The 22,211-nt window shown below is 42.4% G+C and overlaps 1 protein-coding gene across 1 annotated transcript in view; it reads right to left on the reverse strand.

Moving 5' to 3' along the window:
• Nucleotides 1-22,211, reverse strand: part of DLC1 (DLC1 Rho GTPase activating protein) — a 424,170-nt gene that overhangs the window by 12,444 nt on the left and 389,515 nt on the right. Inside the window, 5 exon segments of the mRNA XM_031669361.1 lie at nt 2,831-3,007; nt 3,763-5,186; nt 7,363-7,426; nt 15,430-15,511; nt 20,295-20,366. Coding sequence (XP_031525221.1) covers nt 2,831-3,007; nt 3,763-5,186; nt 7,363-7,426; nt 15,430-15,511; nt 20,295-20,366 — 1,819 coding nt within the window.

Genomic DNA, 22,211 nt, shown 5'->3' on the forward strand with positions numbered 1-22,211 from the left:
GCCAACTCCAGAGCTCAACAGTGAATGACCTGAAGTCAAAATAAATTCTCCTGCTGATGACCCGCAGAACATTACATTTTTAGGTTTCTAAAGGAAGATGGAAAAGGAACAATGGGGGTTTTGTGAGTCGACCCCAGGCTCTCTGGTGTCCTGAAACCAGGTCCACCCCAGCAGTATATGCAACAGCAGGAAACCCATGTCATGCATTTCAGGCTGTCAAGCAGAAATTCCAGCTCTCCAAATGACCTCTCTGAACAGGACCCGAAAGGGCAAGGCCAAACAGGAAAAGAACCTTGTGTAGGATTCCTCCCTGCTCCACAGATCCCACCATGTGAGGTTTTTACAGTTAGTTTTGAGTCACTGGAAACGCTCACCAGAACTCAAGAAGTATTATGGACTTTCAGATTCTTGAGGTTTTGGTGGGATGGGGGTGGGCAACTCAGAAATGAGAATCTAAAACATGCAGTTTTAAATAGCCAGCAGGGAAAATATTACTCTAAGCACAGAGGAACTCCAGAAAAGACAGACCGTTTTGCTTTTTGAATGCTCACCAGCGGCCATGGCATGTTACTGTTTATAGCTCCAGGAAAGGTAAAACGAAAGAGCAGAGTTAAGTTTGTATTTCCATACAGTTAAGTATATGGTATCACGGCTATAAGTGTGCATAATGCTCGCTTTGTCGGGGGAGAAAAGCCCGACGGCGGAATGTGAAAAGAACACATTACGATCCCCACCGAGAATCTGAAGCATGTGAGGATAAACCGGTCAATACTTATTTCTGTCATTCAGAACAAACAACTTCTGTATTTAGCAAGGCTCACATAATAACAGCCTTTGAACAGGAGGTGCTTTGATGCTGAAGTTAAACCCACTATGAGTCCTAAGGAGAGGAGGAGCTGAAGACAGAACAGTTTCCTTACTTCGCCGACTTTCTCAAGTAACTTGGGTTTGCTACAGTGTGCTACTAATAAAATGGGTGGCTTCTCTATTTTTATCAAATACAGTAGTTGTGCAACTGGATAATGAACACTCAGATTACTGAAAAGACTTAAGGATTCCCAGCTGACACTGAAAAATGCCCTGAGACGTCAATCTAGAAACATTTCTCTGCTTTGCACTGACAGCAGAAAAATTAAGATGTACCCAGATTAGGCTAGATGACTCATCTAGCCTTATAGCCTACCCCTCACATTCTATACACTAAGGAGCTATATTTTTCAAAGTAAGTATAAACAATTTGTACAATGCATTTCATCTCTACATTTGCGTCTATAATATGTTAGAGTAGTGAATTCCTTAAAATAATTATTCACTGTTTGAGAGTCTTTGCTAGAAAAAAAGTAACCTGAATTCTTTAGCACAGGTAGATTTTTTAATGATGCTACAAATATTTGCATTGCGTCCAAAATGATTTTTTCTTTTTTTCTTTTTTTTTGAGACAGAGTCTTACTCTGTCGCCCAGGATGGAGTACAGTAGCCTTATCTTGGGGCTCACTGCCACCTCCACCTCCTGGGTTCAAGGGATTCTCATGTCTCGACTTCCTGAGTGCCACCATGCCCAGCTAATTTTTGTATTTTAGTAGAGATGGGGTTTCACCATGTTGGCCAGGCTGGTCTCAAACTCCTGGCCTCATGTGATCCACCTGCCTCAGAATCCCAAAATGCTGGTATTATAGGCATGAGCCACCACACCCGGCCCAAAATGATTTCTACAAAAAGGCATGAATAGGGTTATAAGACCAGGTACTGTAAATCAAGAATTTCAAAGACAGTCTCATTAAATCTTAATGTTTTTCTTTTCTTCCGTCCAAAAACATGATCTGATACTGTGCATATATTTACTTATAGTGGATTATTCCTAATATTGGAAAGAAGGTGCCTATACCATATGATGCAAGAGTAATACATTCTCTCTCCATCAATTGGCAATCTGTCACTCAGAGAGCTGAAAACTTAATCAACTAACCCACGCTGATAATTTCCTAAGACTCCACTGGCTTCAACAATATCAAATGTGGCCTCAAGAATATAGAGAGTGGCTGGCGTGGCAGCTTACACCTGTAATTCCAGCAACTTGGGAGGCCAAGGTGGGTGGATCTCTTGAGCCCAGGAATTCGAGACCAGCCTAGTTAACATGGTGAAACTGCATCTCTACAAAACAGAAGAAAACAAAACAAAACAAGAAACAAAAAACAAAAAACTAGCCAGGTGTGGTGGAGAGCGACTGTAGGACCACCTACTCGGGAGTCCAGCCACTCTGGAGCCTGAAGTGGGAGAATCGCTTGAGCCCAGGAAGTCAAGGTGGCAGTGAGCCAAGATTGCACCACTGCACTGCACTCCAGCCTAGGTGACAGAGCAAGACCCTGTCTCAAAAACAAAAAAAAAAAAACCAAAAAACCAAAAAACAAAACAAAACAAAACAAAATGCAGAGAGAGTGATTAGTGTCATATTTTTACTGTGGGGACAACCTCAAGGAGCTGACCAAAAATATCTTTTTTTTTGAGACACAGTCTCGCTCTGTTGCCCAGGCTGGAGTGCAGTGGCGCGATCTCGGCTCACTGAAAGCTCCGCCTCCCGGGTTCACACCATTCTCCTGCCTCAGCCTCCCGAGTAGCTGGGATTACAGGTGCCCGCCACCACACCTGGCTGATTTTTTGTATTTTTAGTAGAGTTGGGGTTTTACTGTGTTAGCCAGGATGGTCTCGATATCCTGACCTCATGATCCGCACACCTCAGCCTCCCAAAGTGCTGGGATTACAGGCGTGAACAACCGCGCCCGGCCCCAAAAATATCTTTCAAGGACAGTTGACTGATCATTTAAACTCTTACCAGCTAAAACCATGCTTGTTAGAAGGTGTGTATTTCTCCAGCAGGGCTGTTAGCTTTAGGAGTGAGTATTTCTGCAGCAGGTTCATCTGGGCCACAGACTGGCAGTTAATCTGTAGTGATACAGAGTTGAGGCTTGGCCGATGTGAGCTCTGGAAACTGTGCCATCTCAGTCGGTGCCTGCGGGAGAAGTGGAGAGAAAAGTGAGTGTAAAGGCTTTTTATTTGATTTTATTTGATTTTTTTCTTGCTCTGTTGCCCAGGCAGTGGTGCCATCAGAGCTCACTGCAGCCTTGAACTCCTGGGCTCAAGTGATCCTCCTGCCTCAGCCTCCTGAGTAGCCAGGACTGCAGGCCTGTGCCACCATGTCTGGCTCATTTTTTTATTTTTTGTGGAGACGGAATCTACCTATGGTGCCCAGCCTGGTCTCAAACTCTTGGCCTCAAGTGATCCTCCCACCTTGGCCTCCCAAAGTATTGGATTACAGTGAGCCACTGTGCCTGGCCCAAAGGCTTTTTAATAGATAGAAGCAACATTAGCAATGGGCTGCTTGCTGGCATCTTATCTTAGGAACTGAGAGGACTTGATTTCTATTCCATGCTTTAATCCTCATTATGGGAAAATATACACAATATAAAGTGTACCGTTTTCACCATTTTTAAGTGTGCAGTTGAGTGGCACCAAGTTCATTCTCATTGTGTGACCATCTCTATCAACCATCTCCAGAACTTTTTTCATCTTCCCCAACCGGAACTCCATACCCATTCAATCACATCCATTTTTTGAATTTTGGTGCTTCCTGGTCTGACACCTTCCTTAGGAATGGACATGGCTAAGAATGCCAGACTTAATCCCATTTTCTCCTACAGAACAAGCACAGGCAATCTCTTTCTGACCCCCGTGCCTCACACCTGGAGAGAGGAGAAAAACTGTTACCTGTTGGACCTGGTTAGGGAAGCCCCAACCCCAGAATCCCTCCTTTCCGGGATGTCAGAGGGCTCTTCCGGTTCATTCAGGGAGTTGCCTGTGCTGTCCAGGTCGCTGGGTGTGGTTCGGTCGTTGTCCACATCCAGGTGTATCTGTTTTGGAGAGGATGGGCAGGGAGAGACCGAGTCCAGGGCTGAGTCCGAATCTCCCTCATCAGAAAACTTCTCCGACCACTGATTGACTATCCGCTGCATCCCCTTCACGTGGTACAGGATGTCGTCCAGCTCGGGGAAGATGTCCTCATTCTCCAGATCTGCCAGGTCCCCTGAACTGGAGTAGAGGATGGAGCCCGGCACGTTGTCATAGATGCTCAGGCGGCTGCTCATGGAGCTGGAAGAATTGCGCCTCTTCAGTTCCTTGGGGTTGTCGCTGCTGTTTTCCCTCCTGAGGCTGATGTGGCCAGGGCCGTGGAAGCTTCCCGTCCTCCAGTTCACAGAGCCGTTATTCCCCGAGGGGGAGAAACTGCCATTGGTGAGAGCTTTGGGGAAAGTGCCAGGCTTGTGATCTTCAGGGATGTAGAACACCGTGTCCTCTGGGTAGCTCTCGCGGTTCTTAAAGTTCTGCTCCATCACGTTGTTAAATGTTGACTGATTGAAAGGATCGAAGCCCTCTAAGTACATGCCCACCCGCTTGTTGCAGGCACTGAGGCTCCGGGTCCTGGTAACAGGGCTGGGCGTGCTGACCGCGCTGCTGGTCTCCGACTGGCTGCTGCTGCTGCTGGTCTGCGTGGAGTTGGAAACGCTCCTCTTTCGTACCATGGGGACGTTGATGCGGTTGCCGTTGAGGGCGGAGATCTCCACGCAGTTGAGCTGCTTCAGCTTCTCCTCATCCACCCCCTCTTGCAGGATGGGCCCGCTGATGATCAACCCCAGCTTTGAAGGCGCTTTGTGCTTGCTGTGGTGGGAGCCTTTGAGCTTCAGGCTCTCCATCCGTTTCAGCAGACTGCGCGTCTTGGACTTGGCAGTTTTTTCGTGGCCTTTCATGCTGAAGCTGAAGCTGGACAGTTCCTTGGGAGACGGCAGGCTGCCGAAAGAGTCGTCATTGCCTGCCAAGTTGCTGGAGGAGCAAACGCTGATGACGGAGTTAGTCCGGGGGGTGGCAGCATCCTCGCTGGGGGGCGCGTGGCTGGCGAGGCTGCCAGTGCTGCTGAGGCTGCGGACGGAAGACACCTCCTGGCGCTCGCCGCGGTCCATCAGCGTGCCTCCGGGGCTGGCGCCGTCCTGCGGGTGGGAGTCGTCTGGGGACCCAGGGACTGGGTCTTGTTTTGGAGAAAAGACATCAAACTCTTCAAGCCGGGACCATCTCTTGCTGTCCCTTTGGAAAGTCCATTTGCCACTGATGGCACAAGGCTCATCCTCGTCTGAATCGTCACTCTGCAAAGACAGAAAGGAGCCATTCACACACCGGGGCTGGCAGCCAGCAGGGAGCAGGGCATGAGCAGGAGGCTGCTCATAATATGCCAGTAGTGTCAATTCTCCCCTTGTACTTTATAATTTGAATTTTAAAGGTTTTTTTTTTTTGTTTTTGTTTTTTAAGAAATAGGGTCTCACTCTGTTGTCCAGGCTGGAGTACAGTGGCATGATCACAGCTTACTGCAGGCTCAAATTCTAGGGCTCAAGTGATCCTCCCACTTCAGCCTCCCTAGTAGCTGGGATTACAGGCAAGTGCCAACATGTCCAGCTATTTTTTTTTTTTTTTTTGGTAGAGATGGGGTCTTGCTGTATTGCCCAGGTTGGTTCTGAACTGCTGACCTCAAATGATCCTCCCACCTCTGCCTCCCAGAGTGCTGCAGTGACAGGGATGAGCTACTGTGCCCAGCCCCATTTACACATTCTTTTTCTTTTTAAAATTTTTTTTGTAGAGAGCAGGAGTCTTACTATGTTGGCCTAGGCTGGTCTCAAACTCCTGGCCTCAAGCGATCCTCCCACATGGGCCTCCCAAAGTGTTGGGATTACAGGCATGAGCCACAGTGCCCAGTGTTTTGTTTTGTTTTGTTTTTTAAATAACAAAGATGTATTTAAAGAATTTAACAGAGGAGTACCTGACCAAATGCTGCAAGTTTAAATAAGAACTATTTTATGGAAACTCTGAGATCTACAGGCTGTTCCTTAATTGCTCACAGAGGAAACCTCCGAGATGGTGAAAATTCCAGGCATGCAAAATATTCTGAACTGAAGTGAGCAATGAGCAGGACTGCCTCTGGGCTGCCTTCCGTTGTGCGGTCTTTTGTTGGTGTATGTTTATATTCCCTCTTGCAATTAAAAAGGTAGTTTTCAAACACTAAGAAGAGTGGCAACTCAAATCTCTAGACACTGAAAATTTATAAGGTCTCCCACTGGAATAAAGGGGCCCTGGATCAAGGTGGGTCATCACGCAGCTTCAGTCCACTACCAGGGCTTTGGAGACTCTTACCAGTACCTTTTCTTCACCTCCCCCACCAGACATGAGGGCTAGTGCTCAGGCCACAGCTGACCTGTGAAGTTTCAACCTCAGTCATGCTCCAGCCAATTGAACAAGGTTTCACAAATACCCAGCTCTGACAGCTTGTGGTATTCATAAACACTAAGGAACATCTTTGCTGGTTATGCCCGATTTATGTATAGGACTCAGGGATATGCTGTCACACGGACTATTGCATCTGGGCCTTTTCGGCAGGAATCAAAGGGCACAATTCAGTATGATACATGTCTTTTCCACTGGTGTGGAAAATATCCCATGGCCCAAGTTTCACAGGACAATGAGTGGAAAGCATGGAGCGCTGGCTTCTAGGGCTCTTCTGCACAGCTCAGTGGGTGCTGAGGTTCCAGTTCATTTGTTTAAAAGCTTTGACTCCCCAAGAAGGCAACTTTTTGCAGCTCAGGGACTCTGGCATAATTCAAATTTGTACCCGGAAGTCAGAAATATGTTCTTTGACCAGACTCATTCCTGTTTACTCTAATTTGTGACACTTACTCCCAGTACTACACCCACCTCTTCTTGTAAGATCTCATAACAAGTCTTCACAACTCACGTGCAGAAGAAAATACCATCCAATTTGGTTCGGTACCACCATTTGACTAAACTGTGTGGGATTTCCTGCCTTCTCCTCTTCCTCCTCCAATTCCTTTCCTCCCTCCAAATCTCTTATTATTCTTCAATATGGCACAAATCGGCCTTCACTTTCACCTCTACAGCTTTGAAGCACAGTTATTGTTATATTTGGGAAGACAGAAGAGTTGGAAATAAGCTTTATTTCCTCTATAACCAATGCAAAAATCCACTGAGATTCCTTAAGCATGATCCCTTTATTATGTAACAGACATTGAGTTAGGCAAAATCATAGCTGATGTGATCAGGTCAAAAATAATATATAAAATAATGTAATGGGCTAGTTGCAACTATTGACTTCAACTACATAAGGCTATTGAGTCTAGATGATACCATTCAAGATGTAGATGCTTACGGAACGAGAAACTAAGACTTTGAGAAACAAAAGCTATTACAAAACACATCATTCACTTTTTTGTTTGCCCCTTCCCCCTCATTCTATTATACAATTTGTATACTCACTCGTTTCCGATGAGGACTAATTTCTAGCTTCATCACCGCACATTTGTTTAAAGTATTTAGACGCCTATAGAGCAAAGAAATAACGTTAGCAAAGATAGGCAACCACTCTCTACTAAGTGGATAAACACCTGTTTTTAAACAATTCATATATCTAAGGAGTTTCTTGGAACTCAGTAAAATCTAACACCTAGAGGAGTATTAGAAACTTCTTTAAAAAGTGAGTGATTTAAAAATACCTTGGCCAGGCGTGGTGGCTCACGCCTGTACTACCAGCACTTTGGGAGGCTGAGGTGCGTGGATCACGAGGTCAGGAGATCGAGACCATCCTGGCTAACATGGTGAAACCCTGTCTCTACTAAAAATACAAAAAAAAAACAAGCCGGGTGTGGTGGTGGGCACCTGTAGTCCCAGCTACTCGGGAGGCTGAGGCAGGAGAATGGCGTGAACCCAGGAGGCGGAGCTTTCAGTGAGCAGAGATCCCGCCCCTGCACTCCAGCCTGGGCGACAGAGTGAGACTCCATCTCAAAATAAATAAATAAATAAAAATAAAAATACTTTTATGTTTCTTAAGTTTTTCACTGTAATTTTTATATTTTAGTGTGAAATGGCACACAGCTATGATACTGTCAAGTCTGATTCTTTAACTCTCAATGAGTTGCTCTTACTGAGAAAAATCATTCTTCCAGTAACTCTTAGGTTGCGCCATTATGGACTGCCACATGTGATGCCAAGAAAGAAAAGTTTCTGACTGGGCACAGTGGCTCACACCTGTAATCCCAGAACTTTGGGAGGCCAAGGCAGGCAGATCACCTGAAGTCAGGAGTTTGAGACCAGCCTGTCCAACATGGTGAAACCCCATCTCTACTAAAAATACAAAAATTAGCTGGGCATGGTGGTGGGTGCCTCTGATGCCAGCTACTCGGGAGGCCGTGGCAGGGAGAATGGCTTGAACCTGGGAGGCGGAGGCTGTAGTGAGAGGAGATTGTGCCACTGCACTCCAGCCTGGGCAATAGAGCCAGACTCCATTTCAAAAACAAAACAAAAAGAAAAAAAAAGAAAAGTTTATGAGGTCTCCTTTCACAGAAATAGAAACAGCGAAACAGCAACAAAGAACCAAGTAGAGTTTTTGGCAAAATGAACAGTGTCTTGTATTTCAAATTTAAACTCAAATTTAAACAATTAGTTTTAGTTATCTCTGATGAATCATAATCTTGGACAGCTGTTCAAAATTTTAGAGTCCTTGCACAGAATGGAAATTGAAACCCTCTTTAATATCCAATATTTTGAACAGCTTCCTGTTATAGGACAATATAATGTGTGCCATACTCATGGCAATAGGACAAATGATCATTTAAAGAATCTGCATACTGTAACTTCAAGGATCCAAATCTTACTGAGTTCAAAATTAAGCACTCAGGTCACATTCTTCTTTGCAACAGCCATCCTATTGTAATTACAATATCAATACTTTGACCTCTGCCAAACAGCAGTATCAATTTAAAATTAGGGAAATTTAGTTCCATTGAAAATAAAACACTTACAGAAAAAATCCAAAGCCTCATGGAGAAATAATGCAATAGTTGAAAAAAGAAACTCTTTAAATATGCTGAACTAAATGGTATGTACAAATATGAATGACAACCCTTCAGGCCCCAATTTTCTTGCCATCTCCCAGATGGTCATCACTCATCCTTCCTGAAATGAACCTGTAATGTGTCTGTTTGCTATCTGCTATCACCAGTTTTCCAGTTTTTCCTACAAATTGCAATCCTTACATTTTCATAAGATAAGATCATTTAATTCACACAAATTCCTGGGAAACTTGAGACAACCTCAGGGCTTTATCTTCCTGATCCTGTTCTTGCAGTTTGCCTAACAATGTTGATGCAACAGAACAGAAAGTATTTTTCCCTGCCTGATAAGCCCAATTTTGACTTCATAGCTTATGTGGTAGCCTGTTTATAGAATAAACAAAGATAGCACAGAGTGCCTATGTTCAGAAGAATTCTGTGTTGATGGGGAGGAAAAGAAAACAAATAACTAAGAAAAAGTCTGCATACTTTAAAATGAGTGGATATAAGGTCCCTCTATTGGGGGTATCAATTACTTAAATGACTTACACCCACAATGTTTTAATTCTCAAATGTTTTCAAGATTTAAAGAATCCGGAATGGTTACAGTTAGTCTTAGGTCTGGGTTCCATTAATCAAACCTGTAATCAAATAGTCACTTGACTTCATTTGGGCTTTAATGGTTGAATGGTGTTTATAACCGAATTTACTAGTCACAGAGGCCTATGGGGCTGGGGAGAGGTTTAGCTTCACAAACTCAAGATTTTAGTCGAACGAAAAAGACCCAGGAGGCCAGTTCTCTAAAGGTCAACATTATCTTTTTATGTTGGTAGCACCAATCTAATGGCATTACAGACCTAAAGCCCAGAGTTATACTCTAGGGTTTCTGTGATTTTCATTTGTCCCGGAGGACCCCTAAAGAACGTACTGTGCTGGGACCTTATTTGCTTACAGGGACAGTACTGATATCAAATCATAGTTCCAGCTACACAAACGAGGCCTACTACGGGCCAGGCACTATGCTAGGCACTTCTTATGTATTACTTTCTCTTCCCAACAAACCTATGGTACACATATTATGACTAACCTTCACTTTACAAATGAGGAAATGGGGCTTGGGGAGGTCACAGATCTTGTCTAAGTCCACACGATTAAAACATGGTGACTCTCAAACCCAGTAACTTCTGTGTTCCTTTCTTTTTCTTTCTTTCTTTCTTTCTCTCTCTCTTTCTTTCTTTCTTTCTTTCTTTTTTTTTTTTTGAGACAGAGTCTTGCTCTATTGCCTAGGCTGGAGTGCAGTGGTGCGATCTTGGCTCACTGCAACCTCTACCTGCCAGGTTCAAGCAATTCTCGTGCCTCAGCCTCCCGAGCAGCTGGGACTACAGGCGCCCACCACCACGCCCAGCTAATTTTTGTATTTTTAGTAGAAGTGAGGGTTTGCCATGTTGCCCGGCTGGTCTCGATCTCCTGAGCTCGGGCAATGCACTCACCTTGGCCTCCCAAAGTGCTAGGATGACAGGCATGAGGCACCGTGCCCGGCCATTTGTGTTCCTTTCTAACATCAATATTAATGGTAGTAATAAATGAAAGCAACTTATATCCTAAGGGATTCCTCACACAGTGGCTGAAATGCTGGTTTCATAACCCATCTGTCCGGAAACCTGGGCCTTTCCCATCCCCCTAAGAACCTGCCCAGGCTGGGCTCCACAGGAATGTGTCTCTCTTATCTCCTGGGCAACTTGTACCCTGCTCTGAAGAGGGAGGGGCACAAGGCTGGCCTATCAAAGGTTCAAGAGCTTCTCTGCATGGAGCTGCAGGAACCCAGATAAAAGCACAGCAGGTGGGGACCTGGGCCCCATTGTATTCAAAGTAAAAACAGGCCAAAAACAAAGAAGAGAAGAGGGAGAAGGGGGAAAGAAACCATTTTCCAAGTAATACTCTCACAAAAGTGGTTACAATTCTTAAAGATATTTTCTTGGAATCTGTGCAATTGCTTTAAAAAAAATTACATGCTACTCCCAGCCTTTCCTTTTCTTTCTTTCTTTTTTTTTTTTCCTGAGACAGAGTCTCTCAGGTTGGAATGCAATGGTGCTATCACGGCTCATTGGAGCCTGGACCTCCTGGGCTCACAGGATCCTCCCACCTCAGCCTCCCAAGTAGCTGGGACTACAGGTATGCGCCATCATGCCTGCTTAATTTTTTTTATTTTTTATAGAAATGGGGTCTTGCCATGTTGCCCAGGATGGTCTCCAACTCCTGGAGGCTCAAGTGATCCTCCCATCTTGGCCTCCCAAATTGCTGGGATTACAAGCGTGAGCCACTGTGCCCGGCTACATGCTTCCCTTTTAACAGACCAGAAACTGTGACAAAGTTAGAATCTGCTCTAAGGTGGGCTGCTGTGCATGGCTCAGGCATCTGACGGGCTGCTGTACCACAAAGTGCACACTGCAGAGGACAGTGTGGAAATCTATTTTTCATTATACAACTGTCCCTTTAAATACACGTAATTCTTTGCTGTGTTTATAGAAGGAGTCAATTTTAATTCCCAAGGAAAATAGCCATTTGGGATAGTTTTCAGAAGCTTTAGAAAGGCAAGCAATAGAAGGAACATTTCACAGGAGGTATCCTGGTAGTGAATCACAGTTCACAATACTACCTGCACATGCTTCAAGACAAAGTCAATCACTCCTCCAGGATTACTATTGAGTATAGCTCTCATAATCTTGGCCTTACCACTGGAATTGCATTATATAGTAAAGCTAGCAAGATCAGGCCAAAGCCACTTCTCCAAGCCACTTCTCTCATGTATCTCCAAGGGCAGATACATGAACCCCTTGCAGTGTGAATGTAAAAATGCTGGTTAGCGGTCTAAATCCAAAAAACCTATAGTCCCACACTTGTAACTTTTGGTTATTGCCAAACTTTATATTTAAGACAATGTCATTGTTCTCATAAAACCCATTAAGTCTACACGTCTTCTTGCCCTGAGTAGAAAAAGAAGCCCCTACTTACTTCTTGACCAAAGGAGCCGTAAGATCTGTAAATGTCACAGGTACATGAACACTCTAAACTGAGAATAATGCTAGAGTATATATGAGACCGCTTATAAGATCCCTGCATAAAATATGGTCCAGTACAAGAGGAGGAGGTAGGTGGGAAAGATTTTATAAAATGTTTAAGCTGATTTTCTGCAACCATATTACCCCATGTATTTAAAATCAACTGTTCTAAAAATATCAACAAGGCAAAGACAAAAGTCTATAAAAAGTCTGTCAGTCTAGAGAGAACTTCCAAATCACAGGGCAACATTTCAAATAATACTGTAGCTTCGTTATTTTGCTAGCCCTTGAATTCCGTAGGCCAAAGGTATTTGGAAGAGGCAGGTCTAGCAAATGAAGTGACTATCTATCACATGATCAGTACAACAAGTATCTCAACTATACTATGCAGCTGATAGCTCAGAACTTGTAATGTGTTTTAAAGAAAGGTGCTGGCTGGGCGCAGTGGCTCAAGCCTGTAATCCCAGCACTGTGGGAGGCCAAGGCAGGTGGATCAGGAGTTCAAGACCAGCCGACCAATATGGTGAAACTCCATCTCTACTAAAAAAATACAAAAAATTAGCCGGGCGTGGTGGCGGGTGCCTGTAATCCCAGCTACTCCAGGGGCGAGGCAGAGAACTGCTTGAACCTGGGAGGCGGAGGTTGCAGTGAGTCGAGATTGCGCCACTGTACTCCAGCCTGGGCGATAGAGCGAGACTCCATCTCAAAAAAATAAAAAAAATAAATAAAATAAAGGAAGGTGCTTGAAATACCCCTGATAGAGGTCCCTTTTCTTCTGAACATTTGTTTAGGCCTCTCAAAAGGGGCATCATTTTCATGAAAAGTCCATTTATGTGAACTTGTGGACAACAGCCCTGGGGTTTTCCATTACAAACCAGTTGATGACTGTTACTGTGTTCTGAAGAATTTCCTTTTTGAAAAAAGAAAATCCAACCCTAGGCCTTTCTGCACTTACTCAAATATGGGCCTGATAATTTAAGTTTTAAAGCGCTCTGACATCTATCACTGCATTTCCTATGAGGTGTTATTCTACGCAAGAGAGAAAACTGAAGTCCAACTAGCATATTTGGCAGAGTCTGCTTCTTCTAGGCTTTTCTTTTTGCCAAAGATCTAGCAGCACAGATTCATTTGCTCCAAAGAAAGGTGGCTTCCCAAAAGGTACTCAGAGCCAGTGTAAATTGCAAAGTACAGAGGACGCTTTTTCTCCCAGAAATGGAAAACAACATTTCACAAACTGATATTCTGAAAAAGCATTCAAGAATTTAATCATGACCCTTTGGCCTGAAATGCTGCAGTGATATTTTTACGATCCAAGAATTCCTAAGCTATTGCTGCTGTCCAGAGCACCCACTCTCTAACTGGCTTAAAATGTGTGAAATGACGTAATGCTTAAATATTTCCTAAGATGCATCTCAGAAGTGACCTCATGCATATGCATGATCACCAGTGATGGATTGAAAACAGATTAATTCTGCTCCACAGCTAAGCATGAAAACATTAAAAAAATGTCTGTAGTTCATATTCCAGATGCGGACTCCTTCCCCTCCCGAAACTGCATCTGTGACATTTTTTTCATTCCCGATGACATAGTTATGATATTATACTCCATAGTGAAGTTCTTAGAATTAGCTTTCTTTCAGAAAATGGGTACATACCCTGTACATTTCTATCAGTCATTTAATTGGACTAGAAAAGTGATAGTATTTCTGTCACTTTTTAAGAGGACTCTTTGTTTTTTCCTCTCTTAAGCCATGAGAATTAGTCTAGTCCATATACTATTCTACATATTCCATCTATCTGCCCCAAACCACTGCTTACTTTGGTTGCTTCAAATAACACTGTATTATACGAGAAAGGCAGAAAATAGAACTACCACTGCTTTCTTTGCCTACAAAGAGGAAAGAAATACTGGACGTCATTCTACCTTCGTGATGTTTTTCCAAATTGAAAAAAAAAAAATACTGAGATGGGGTGTGGTAGCTCACTCCTTTAATCCCAGCACTTTGGGAGGCCGAGATGGGTGATTGCTTGAGCCCAGGAGTTCAAGACCAGCTTGAGCAACATGGCAAGACCGCACCTCTACAAAAAATACAAAAATTAGCTGGGTATGGTGGTGTGTACCTGTAGTCCCAGCTATTCCAGAGGCTGAAGTGGGAGGATCACCTGTAGCTGGGAGGCCAAGGCTGCCGTGAACCATGATTGTGCCACTGCACTCCAGCCTGGGCGACAGAGTGAGACCTTCTCTTTAAAACAAACAAAACAAAACAAAACAAAACAAAACACACACACACACACAAATAGGCTGGGCGCAGTGGCTCATGCCTATAATCCCTGGACTTTGGGAGGCCGAGGCAGGTGGATCACCTGAGGTTAGGAGTTTGAGACCATCCTGGCCAACATGGTGAAACCCAGCCTCTACTAAAAATACAAAAAATTAGCTGGGCGTGATGGTGGGCACCTATAATCCCAGCTACTCGGGAGGCTGAGGCAGGAGATTTACTTGGACCCGGGAGGTGGAGGTTGCAGTGAGCCAAGACCACGCCATTGCACTCCAGCCTGGGCAACAAGAACGAAACTCCTTCTCAAAAACAAACAAACAAACAAACAAACAAAACAGAAACAAAAACAAAAACAGAAAAACCCTGAAATTAAAATAATACTTATTTAGTTTCATAATCACATCAACCTATGTGAATTTTGTCTGTGTATAATTTTTTTCCCCCAGAATTCAGCTTTTAAGGGATTTTAGCTTTTGAGAAAAATTAGAAAGGATGAAAAATGTCATGAAGAGCTTGAAAGGATTATCAGCGTCCCATCGTTGTCTGCTACAGGTTTTATTACCTCCACCTCACTAAAACCTATAAGCTGCCTCTTAGCTTGAAGACCCAAAAGCACAAGCATCAAGAATTTCTGACAGTTTCATTCAATTTCACATCATTTAACTGCCTGTTGCCTATATGTTAAAGACCGTGCTGAGTTATTTTATAGCCTTATTTCATCCTATCATTATTTTATATGAGGGAAAACTGAAGACATTGAGAGGAGCTTCCCTGGAATGCAAGCGCTGCTCCTGTCTTTATACGCCACCCTCCATTTATTCCTCTGAACATGCTAAATTTCCATCATACCCTTTTAGGAAACCTTAATCCAAGTTTCCTAACTACCTTAGAGTTGTTACTTGTTACACCAATTATATCATATCAAATATGGAATGCTATTATTTGAGTACTTCCTAGGACAGTGTGCTATTTTAATGGCAATACTAAATAACAATATTTTATTTAATTTTTAATTAAAAGGTCTCCGATCGCCATATGGTTTGCCAATAAAGACCTAACACAATTAGCAAGGACAAAAGCAAGCAAAGCCTATCTTAGTGATAAGTACTGTGTTCTTAAAAAATAAAAAAGGAAAACACTCAAAACGTGTCCATTTACCTGCATAGAGCCTCAATGGCATCTCTGTCCAAAAAATCATGCTCCCTCTTGACCAAGGAAATATCGATGGGGAACAGGAAATCTATAAGAAAAATAAACAAATGTATTCGTTGAGCACCTATAACCCAATTTGCCAAATAGCCCAGTTTACCAAAGCGGGGAAGAAACTCTTCAGCAATGTACTGAGCACCTCCTGTAGGACGCCTCATTCCCCATCAAGGTCTATGGGACAATAAGGCAATTCGAGCCAATCCTGCGTCACTGTCCTAAAGGAGCTTCAGCTTTAAAGTGGTAGAAACTCAAAAAATATTGCTTCTGGTCAAGGAGAAGTGGCTCAGGACATTGTTATACCTTTAAACAAAGCAGCGGGCAATAAGCCTCCAGTATAAATGATAATTTAAGCCACAATGACTGTCAGAAGAATGCTGCCTTTTAATGTGGCTGGGCCGTGTGTATGTGTGTGCATCTTTGCTCACGTGTGATCAGGGAAAAGGTCATGGAAGAAAAATTGAGCCACAGAAAGACCTAGAGAACAATGAAAAGTGGTAGGAAATGGAATGTAATCCACTCACATGGCATCAAGAGCCAAGGAGAATTCAAGATATGCTTTTTTAAAAACAAATATTAGCACTGCAATATGGCCTTGTAGGAACTGATATAACTCCCCGAAAAAGAAAGGGCTAGCTTTAAAGTTGCTATCGAACAACAGAATCTCAAATCCTTTAATCTGTAGAAGAGTTCATTCAGTTCTCTCAAGACAATGAAGAAGCTGTATCAGAACTGCAAACCACAGAGGGAGAAAACAGTCAACTCAATGGAGGAATTCCTTTCTCTGGACTGCCTAAAAAGATCGCTTGGTAAGTAAATATACCCAAGAAAAGCAGAGTGGAGGTAGCCACTGTGGAAATTTACAACAGCTCTAAAATTGCCACTGGATAAAGGCAAGTTATCACCCTCTTGGAGTTCCAGCTATGAGGGCAAATCATGGGCCTCCTCAGTAGAATGCTACTACAGTACCAGGAGGAGGAGTGTCTCAGTGTGGGGCAACTCTTTGGACCAGACCTGGGTGAAATCAGTCATCACAGCAGGAAACTAGAATCACCACAAGCTAAAAAATTCTCTTTGGCTGGGCACTGCGGCTCGCATCTCTAATCCCAGCACTTTGGGAGGCCAAGGAGAGAAGATCATTTGAGCTCAGGAGTGTGAGACCAGCCTGGGCAGCATGGCGAGACACTGTCTCTACAAAAAAAAATTTAAAAAAATTTTATTGGGCATAGTGGCACGCACCTGTGGTCTCAGCTACATGGGATGCTGAGGTGGAAGATCACCTGAGCCCCAGAGTTTGAGGCTGCAGTGAACTCTCACTACACCATTGCACTTCAGCCTGGATGACAGAGTGAGACCCTGTCTGAAAAAAATAAATAAAAAATAAAACATCCCTTTGGCCTTCAAAATGGCTAATGCCACATAGTGGAATAAACATGGCTGTCAGTAGTTTTGGAGATACAGGTAATTAGTCCTGTTCCAGCTCTTGTGGGCACATAACTGTTCACTATGTTTTTATTATTTCTTATGATCACTGGTTTTATGGAATGATATGGAATTCCTTATTCTTAGTAATCTATTTTCTAGAGATAATATATCAGAATGAGTATAAACTTATAGTCTATCCTTTTTCTTTTCTGAAGGCTGGAGTTGGATTACTGACATTGTTCCCTAAATGATAATATAGGCAGACCAAGGAAGTGGTTATAGTCCAAAGATTTATGAATATATAAAATTTAGTATCACAGAATTACATTTCTTCACTAATTTATAGACCAAGTCTGTCTTAGACAAATGATTAGTGGAACCATTATAATGGAAAAAGAAAAACTTATAGTCAATGCAAACTAGAGCATTAGTAAATGAAGCAAGACAGGTTGTAACACTGTTTGAAGGTTGTGACACTGTATTTTGCTTTTTTTGTTTGTTTGTTTCTAAATTTTTTAAATAGAGATGCAGTCTCACTATGTTGGCCAGGTTGGCCTTGAACTCCTGGCCTCAAGCGATCCTCCCACCTCAGCCTCCCAAAGTGCTGGGATGATAGGCATGAGCCACCATTCCTGGCCTGTATTTCACTGTGAATACACACCAAGATGAACTAACAGAGCTGATATTAAGGAATACTTTTTAATATTTACACAGTATAACATCAGATCTATAAATGTAAATTGAAATTTTCACATGCCTCTTACCTATATGTGAGAAAGTAACTATATTATTTTAGGAATTTCTAAGTTAGTATACCCAGAGCCATATTTCAGATTCCTTTTCTAATGCAAATTAACAATTTTTCAAAAATCTGGTAGGTATTAAACGCAAGTGAGGAGTGAAAGAATTAAATCAGTAATTTTCTTTTATTTGCCTGGACTCGCTTTTAAAAGATGATAGTTTACTGATGTACAGAAGACGTTCTCTGAACTCAACTTCCACTGTGGGTTGAAAAGCAGGAAGTATAAATTGCCAAGTACCCAAATCAAGCTAAACAGGGGAACATGTGTGGGTTGGTATGGCATGTATGGTGTATGTACTCACCCAGCACACAGTGGCAGGAAAAACGGGTAGGCGATGGCCCAGAACAATACACAGCATACCCCAAAAGTAGGCTTATGCTTCAAAAGACTTGGGAACATGAGGGAACCCCAAATGCAACCTGTGCAAATGCACCCTGTGCTTTAGGATTAGGAAAGAAGTGACACAGGGACTGGAATTGGCTCTTAGCAAACATATATATCACAAGAAAGTGCTACCTGGCAGCAAATCAATGCAAAAAATGAGTGTAATTGAAGAAAACTTAATTTCTAAACAGGAGAACAAAAGGACAGCTGCTTTGGTGTCACTGCCAATGCAGTTATCTTTCCTTATATCCAGCAGAGCTATGAACTGAAAATCCAATAGAATGCTGGTCCCCCTTCCCCCAAAGCCCTTTTAAATGTTAACAGGTTAAAACTTCTCTCTAAAGGAAAGACAAGCAACTCCACCAAAATAAGTATGCAAGTTAATCGGAAGAAATTGGTTGGAAATATTCTCTGGAATGAAGAAACAGTAAGATATTTTACACAGTCTAATAATAAAACAATTCAGAATCCATCTTCTTGGAAAAAAATATCGTACAATCAATCTAGGCTACATAAGGAAGACCAGGTATTCTAACTTGGGAATCACTTTACTCTTCACCCAATCTTTGTTTGAAAGTTACCCATAAAATGGAATGCATTAGTTCATAGCTGTAATTATTTTAAACTGACTTCATATAGAGAATAATGAAACTCCCATTTAAATGAACAGCCTAGGCCAGGTGTAGTAGCTCATGTCTGTAATCCCAGCACTTTGGGAGGCCAAGGTGAGTGGATCACCTGAGGTCAGGAGTTCAAGACCAGCTGGGCCAAGATGGTAAAACCCTGGCTCTACTAAAAACACAAAAATTAGCCGGGCATGGTGGCACACACCTGCAATCCCAGCTACTCAGGTGGTTGAGGCAGGTGAATGGCTTGAACCCAGGAGGCAGAGGTTGCAGTGAGCCAAGATCGCACCACTGCACTCCAGCCAGAGCGACAGAGCAAGACTCTGTCTCAAAACAAACAAATAAATAAAGGAACAGCCTATTTATCTTGACATGCATGGAGCGTGGGCACTCCCCACGGTACACAGAAGCTGAGAGAATGATCTCAGTGTCCAAGAAATCCCCAGGACACTGCTAAGAAAATGAGCTGGTAAGAACTCAGCCCAGATCCTACTTCTGTTTTTTTAACCATTTTTCTCAATTGAAAAACTGAATGCCACAGAAAACATAATCTTCATTAAAAGACAACCTAGAGAAAAGTGAGATGCCTAATTACAAATGCTGGGAAAGGTATCTGCAACACATGACCAGTGAAAGATCAGCATTTAGAATAAAAAGAGCTCTTATAAATCACTCAGAGAAGCATAATGTGAGCCAACAAGTGTGGCCAAGTGACACGAATAAATGCTTCTTACCATTAAGGATTAGGGAAATGGCAGTCAGAATCTGTATATCATTTTATATCCATTTGGTTGGCAAAAGTTAAAGTCTGACAATGTCAAGTGTTGAGAAAATATGGATACATAGATTGGTAAGAGTGAAAATTGGTACACGCACTTTCGAAAAACTTGCATTGTAAAATTGAACATACATATTCTTCATTACCTAGTAATTCTGTTCCTAGGGATAGAAGTGAGACGAATTATTATGCATGTACCACAAAAGATAGATGCAAGAATGTTCACAACAGCACAGCTTATAAAAGCAAAACAGAAAAAGTCAAAATACCCGCCAACCAGAGTGTGGATATGAATAAACTGTGGTTTCTTGTGTAATACACAATGGTGTATTACACAGCAGCCAAAGCAAATGAGTAACAGGCCATACCGTACAGAAGAATCTTAACAATACAATATTAAGTGAAAAATAAAAACCCCACGAGATTACATACAGCACAGTACCCTCTTTATAAAGGTAAAAATAACTTTGTAAAAATGTACTTTTCAGGAAATGCAATAGAATTATATAAAAAGAAAGGAAGAAAATGATAGTCTTCAGGATGCTGATTACTTTAGGCAGGAAGTGGCAGGTGGCAGACGGGGGAGTGGCAGGCGGCAGACGGGGAGTGGCATGGGCCTGTTATCATCAAGGTGCTAGCTTTTGTTTTCAGTGGTGGGGGTCTTGCATGCTTACTACATTTTTTTTTTTTAATAAAACATTTAAACTGTAAAACTGCTGAAAATAAGTCACAGATCAGCAATATTCGCGAATAAGGGATTATAATTACGCCAACTGTTAAAAAATAGCATTCCCAGCTTACCTTCATAAAGTTGTGCATACTGGGGGAAACCAGTTGCCCGTAGCCAGTCACAAGCTTCCTTGGCTTCAATTTCTAGAACAGAATTAGAAGAAAAACAAAATTAGCCGTGTGTGCCTCAGCATGCTTATTTTCCCTGAATAAGCTTTGATTTTATGATACAAGCAAAACACGCCTACCGTAGAAAATACGGAGAAGCAGACAGACATACACGTTTAATTCAAATGGTTTACATTTTGTATGCGTCTTTTCCGATTTTTTCACACGTACATGGGGATGTATTTTCCCTTTACGAAAAACAAAAATGGGGTCCTGGGAGCAAGTTACTCAGTTTGTGCTGCTTCTGAAGTGCTCTGATTACAAATGGTTATGAAAATAAGGCATCATGAGAAAGTTGAAGAGAGATTAAATAACTCATTTTAAGCCTGGCCAGCCTATTGTACTACTTTTCACTTCAACAAAAGGCCGCAAAGTACCTCCACCAACACGCTAAAATAAAATGTATCTGAGTACAGTCACAGGCTTTCTGACACCCAGGGGTTGGGTGTTTCAAAAGCCCCTGACCTTGTGTTGTCTCACTGTCGAGTGCTCAGGTACTCAACGGGTATTAATCCAGTAGGAGAGGCCCAGGCTGTCAAGGAACATGGAGGGTACGAAGTCAGTAAATCCCACAATCTTGGCAGGCAGAAATGGCTAATAAAGCTTCTACCTCCCTGTGGTTTAACATCTTGTAGATAGTATCGATAAACAGAAAGGCCAAGAGCAACTGACACACTGTGTTAAAACTCATTGGAGCACATATTTACAATCCTGTTAAAACTGACTCACTGAGGAGGTCCTGGGAACATTAGTTGGCGTCTCTGCTTGTACAAAGAATATTCCTTTCAACTCTTCCTCCCACCTTCCTCAGGCCATAAGAGTACTCAGTTACACAAGTCTATTCACTCATTTACAAAGCTCTCAGCATTGCATAATTAATGCCACATTCAAATCTTCATTAAGCATCTCTCTTAACCAAGTGGGAGACTAATAGTTCATATTAGAAGTGTACACATCTTATTTTTGTCCAGTAACTTTATGTTTCCAAAGCACTTTTTCACCTATTACTTCATGAGTTCCTTGGCCTTTGAAGAAAGGTAATTAAGAAAATCCAAATTCATTAAAGCAAGTGGGAATTTACTCACTGAGCACAGGAAAGAGAAAAAAAAAAAAACAACAAAACCTGCCATCTTCTGATGAGTTCCTTAATACCCAAACTAAAAACAATTATGGCAGTAGCCTGGAAATAAATAGCATGGCAAAGTGAACTTCATTAATCTTTTCAGTGTAGCAGTGAAAGTAGCATTATTCAACCCAAGACTTAGGATTGAATTGGGAGCGAACGATGGAGTGACATCATTGTGGAAGAACTTCAATGTCTGCACTGAATAGAAGTGTAGAATTGTCCAAAGTGAATCATTTGAGCTTACCTTTTTTCATATGTGTATATCCACATTTTGTCTCAGTAAGGAAATAAAGATGTTTTAAATAAAATTATAAAATAAACACTTCCCAGAAAACGATATTGCTGGAAAAACATATACAAGCTCAACATTTTATTTTAAAAAATAAGGAAATTAGACTGGGTGTGGTGGCTCACGCCTATAATCCCTGCATTTGAAAGGCTGAGGTGGGAGGATCATTTGAGCCCAGAAGTTCAAGACCAGCCTGGGCAACATGGCGAAACTCTGTCTCTACCAAAGAAAAAAATTACAAAAATTAGTCAGGAGTGGTGGCACCCTCCCGTAGTCCCAGCTACTCTGGAGGCTGAGGTGGGAAGATTGCTTGAGCTTGGAAGGCTGAGGCTGCAGTGAGCCTCAATGGTACCACTACACTCCAGCCTGGGCAACAGAGTAAGACTCTGTAACCAAAAGAAAAAAA

The sequence above is a fragment of the Papio anubis genome, chromosome 8 (assembly GCF_008728515.1).
Source record: "Papio anubis isolate 15944 chromosome 8, Panubis1.0, whole genome shotgun sequence".
In the NCBI taxonomy this organism is placed as follows: Eukaryota; Metazoa; Chordata; class Mammalia; order Primates; family Cercopithecidae; genus Papio; species Papio anubis.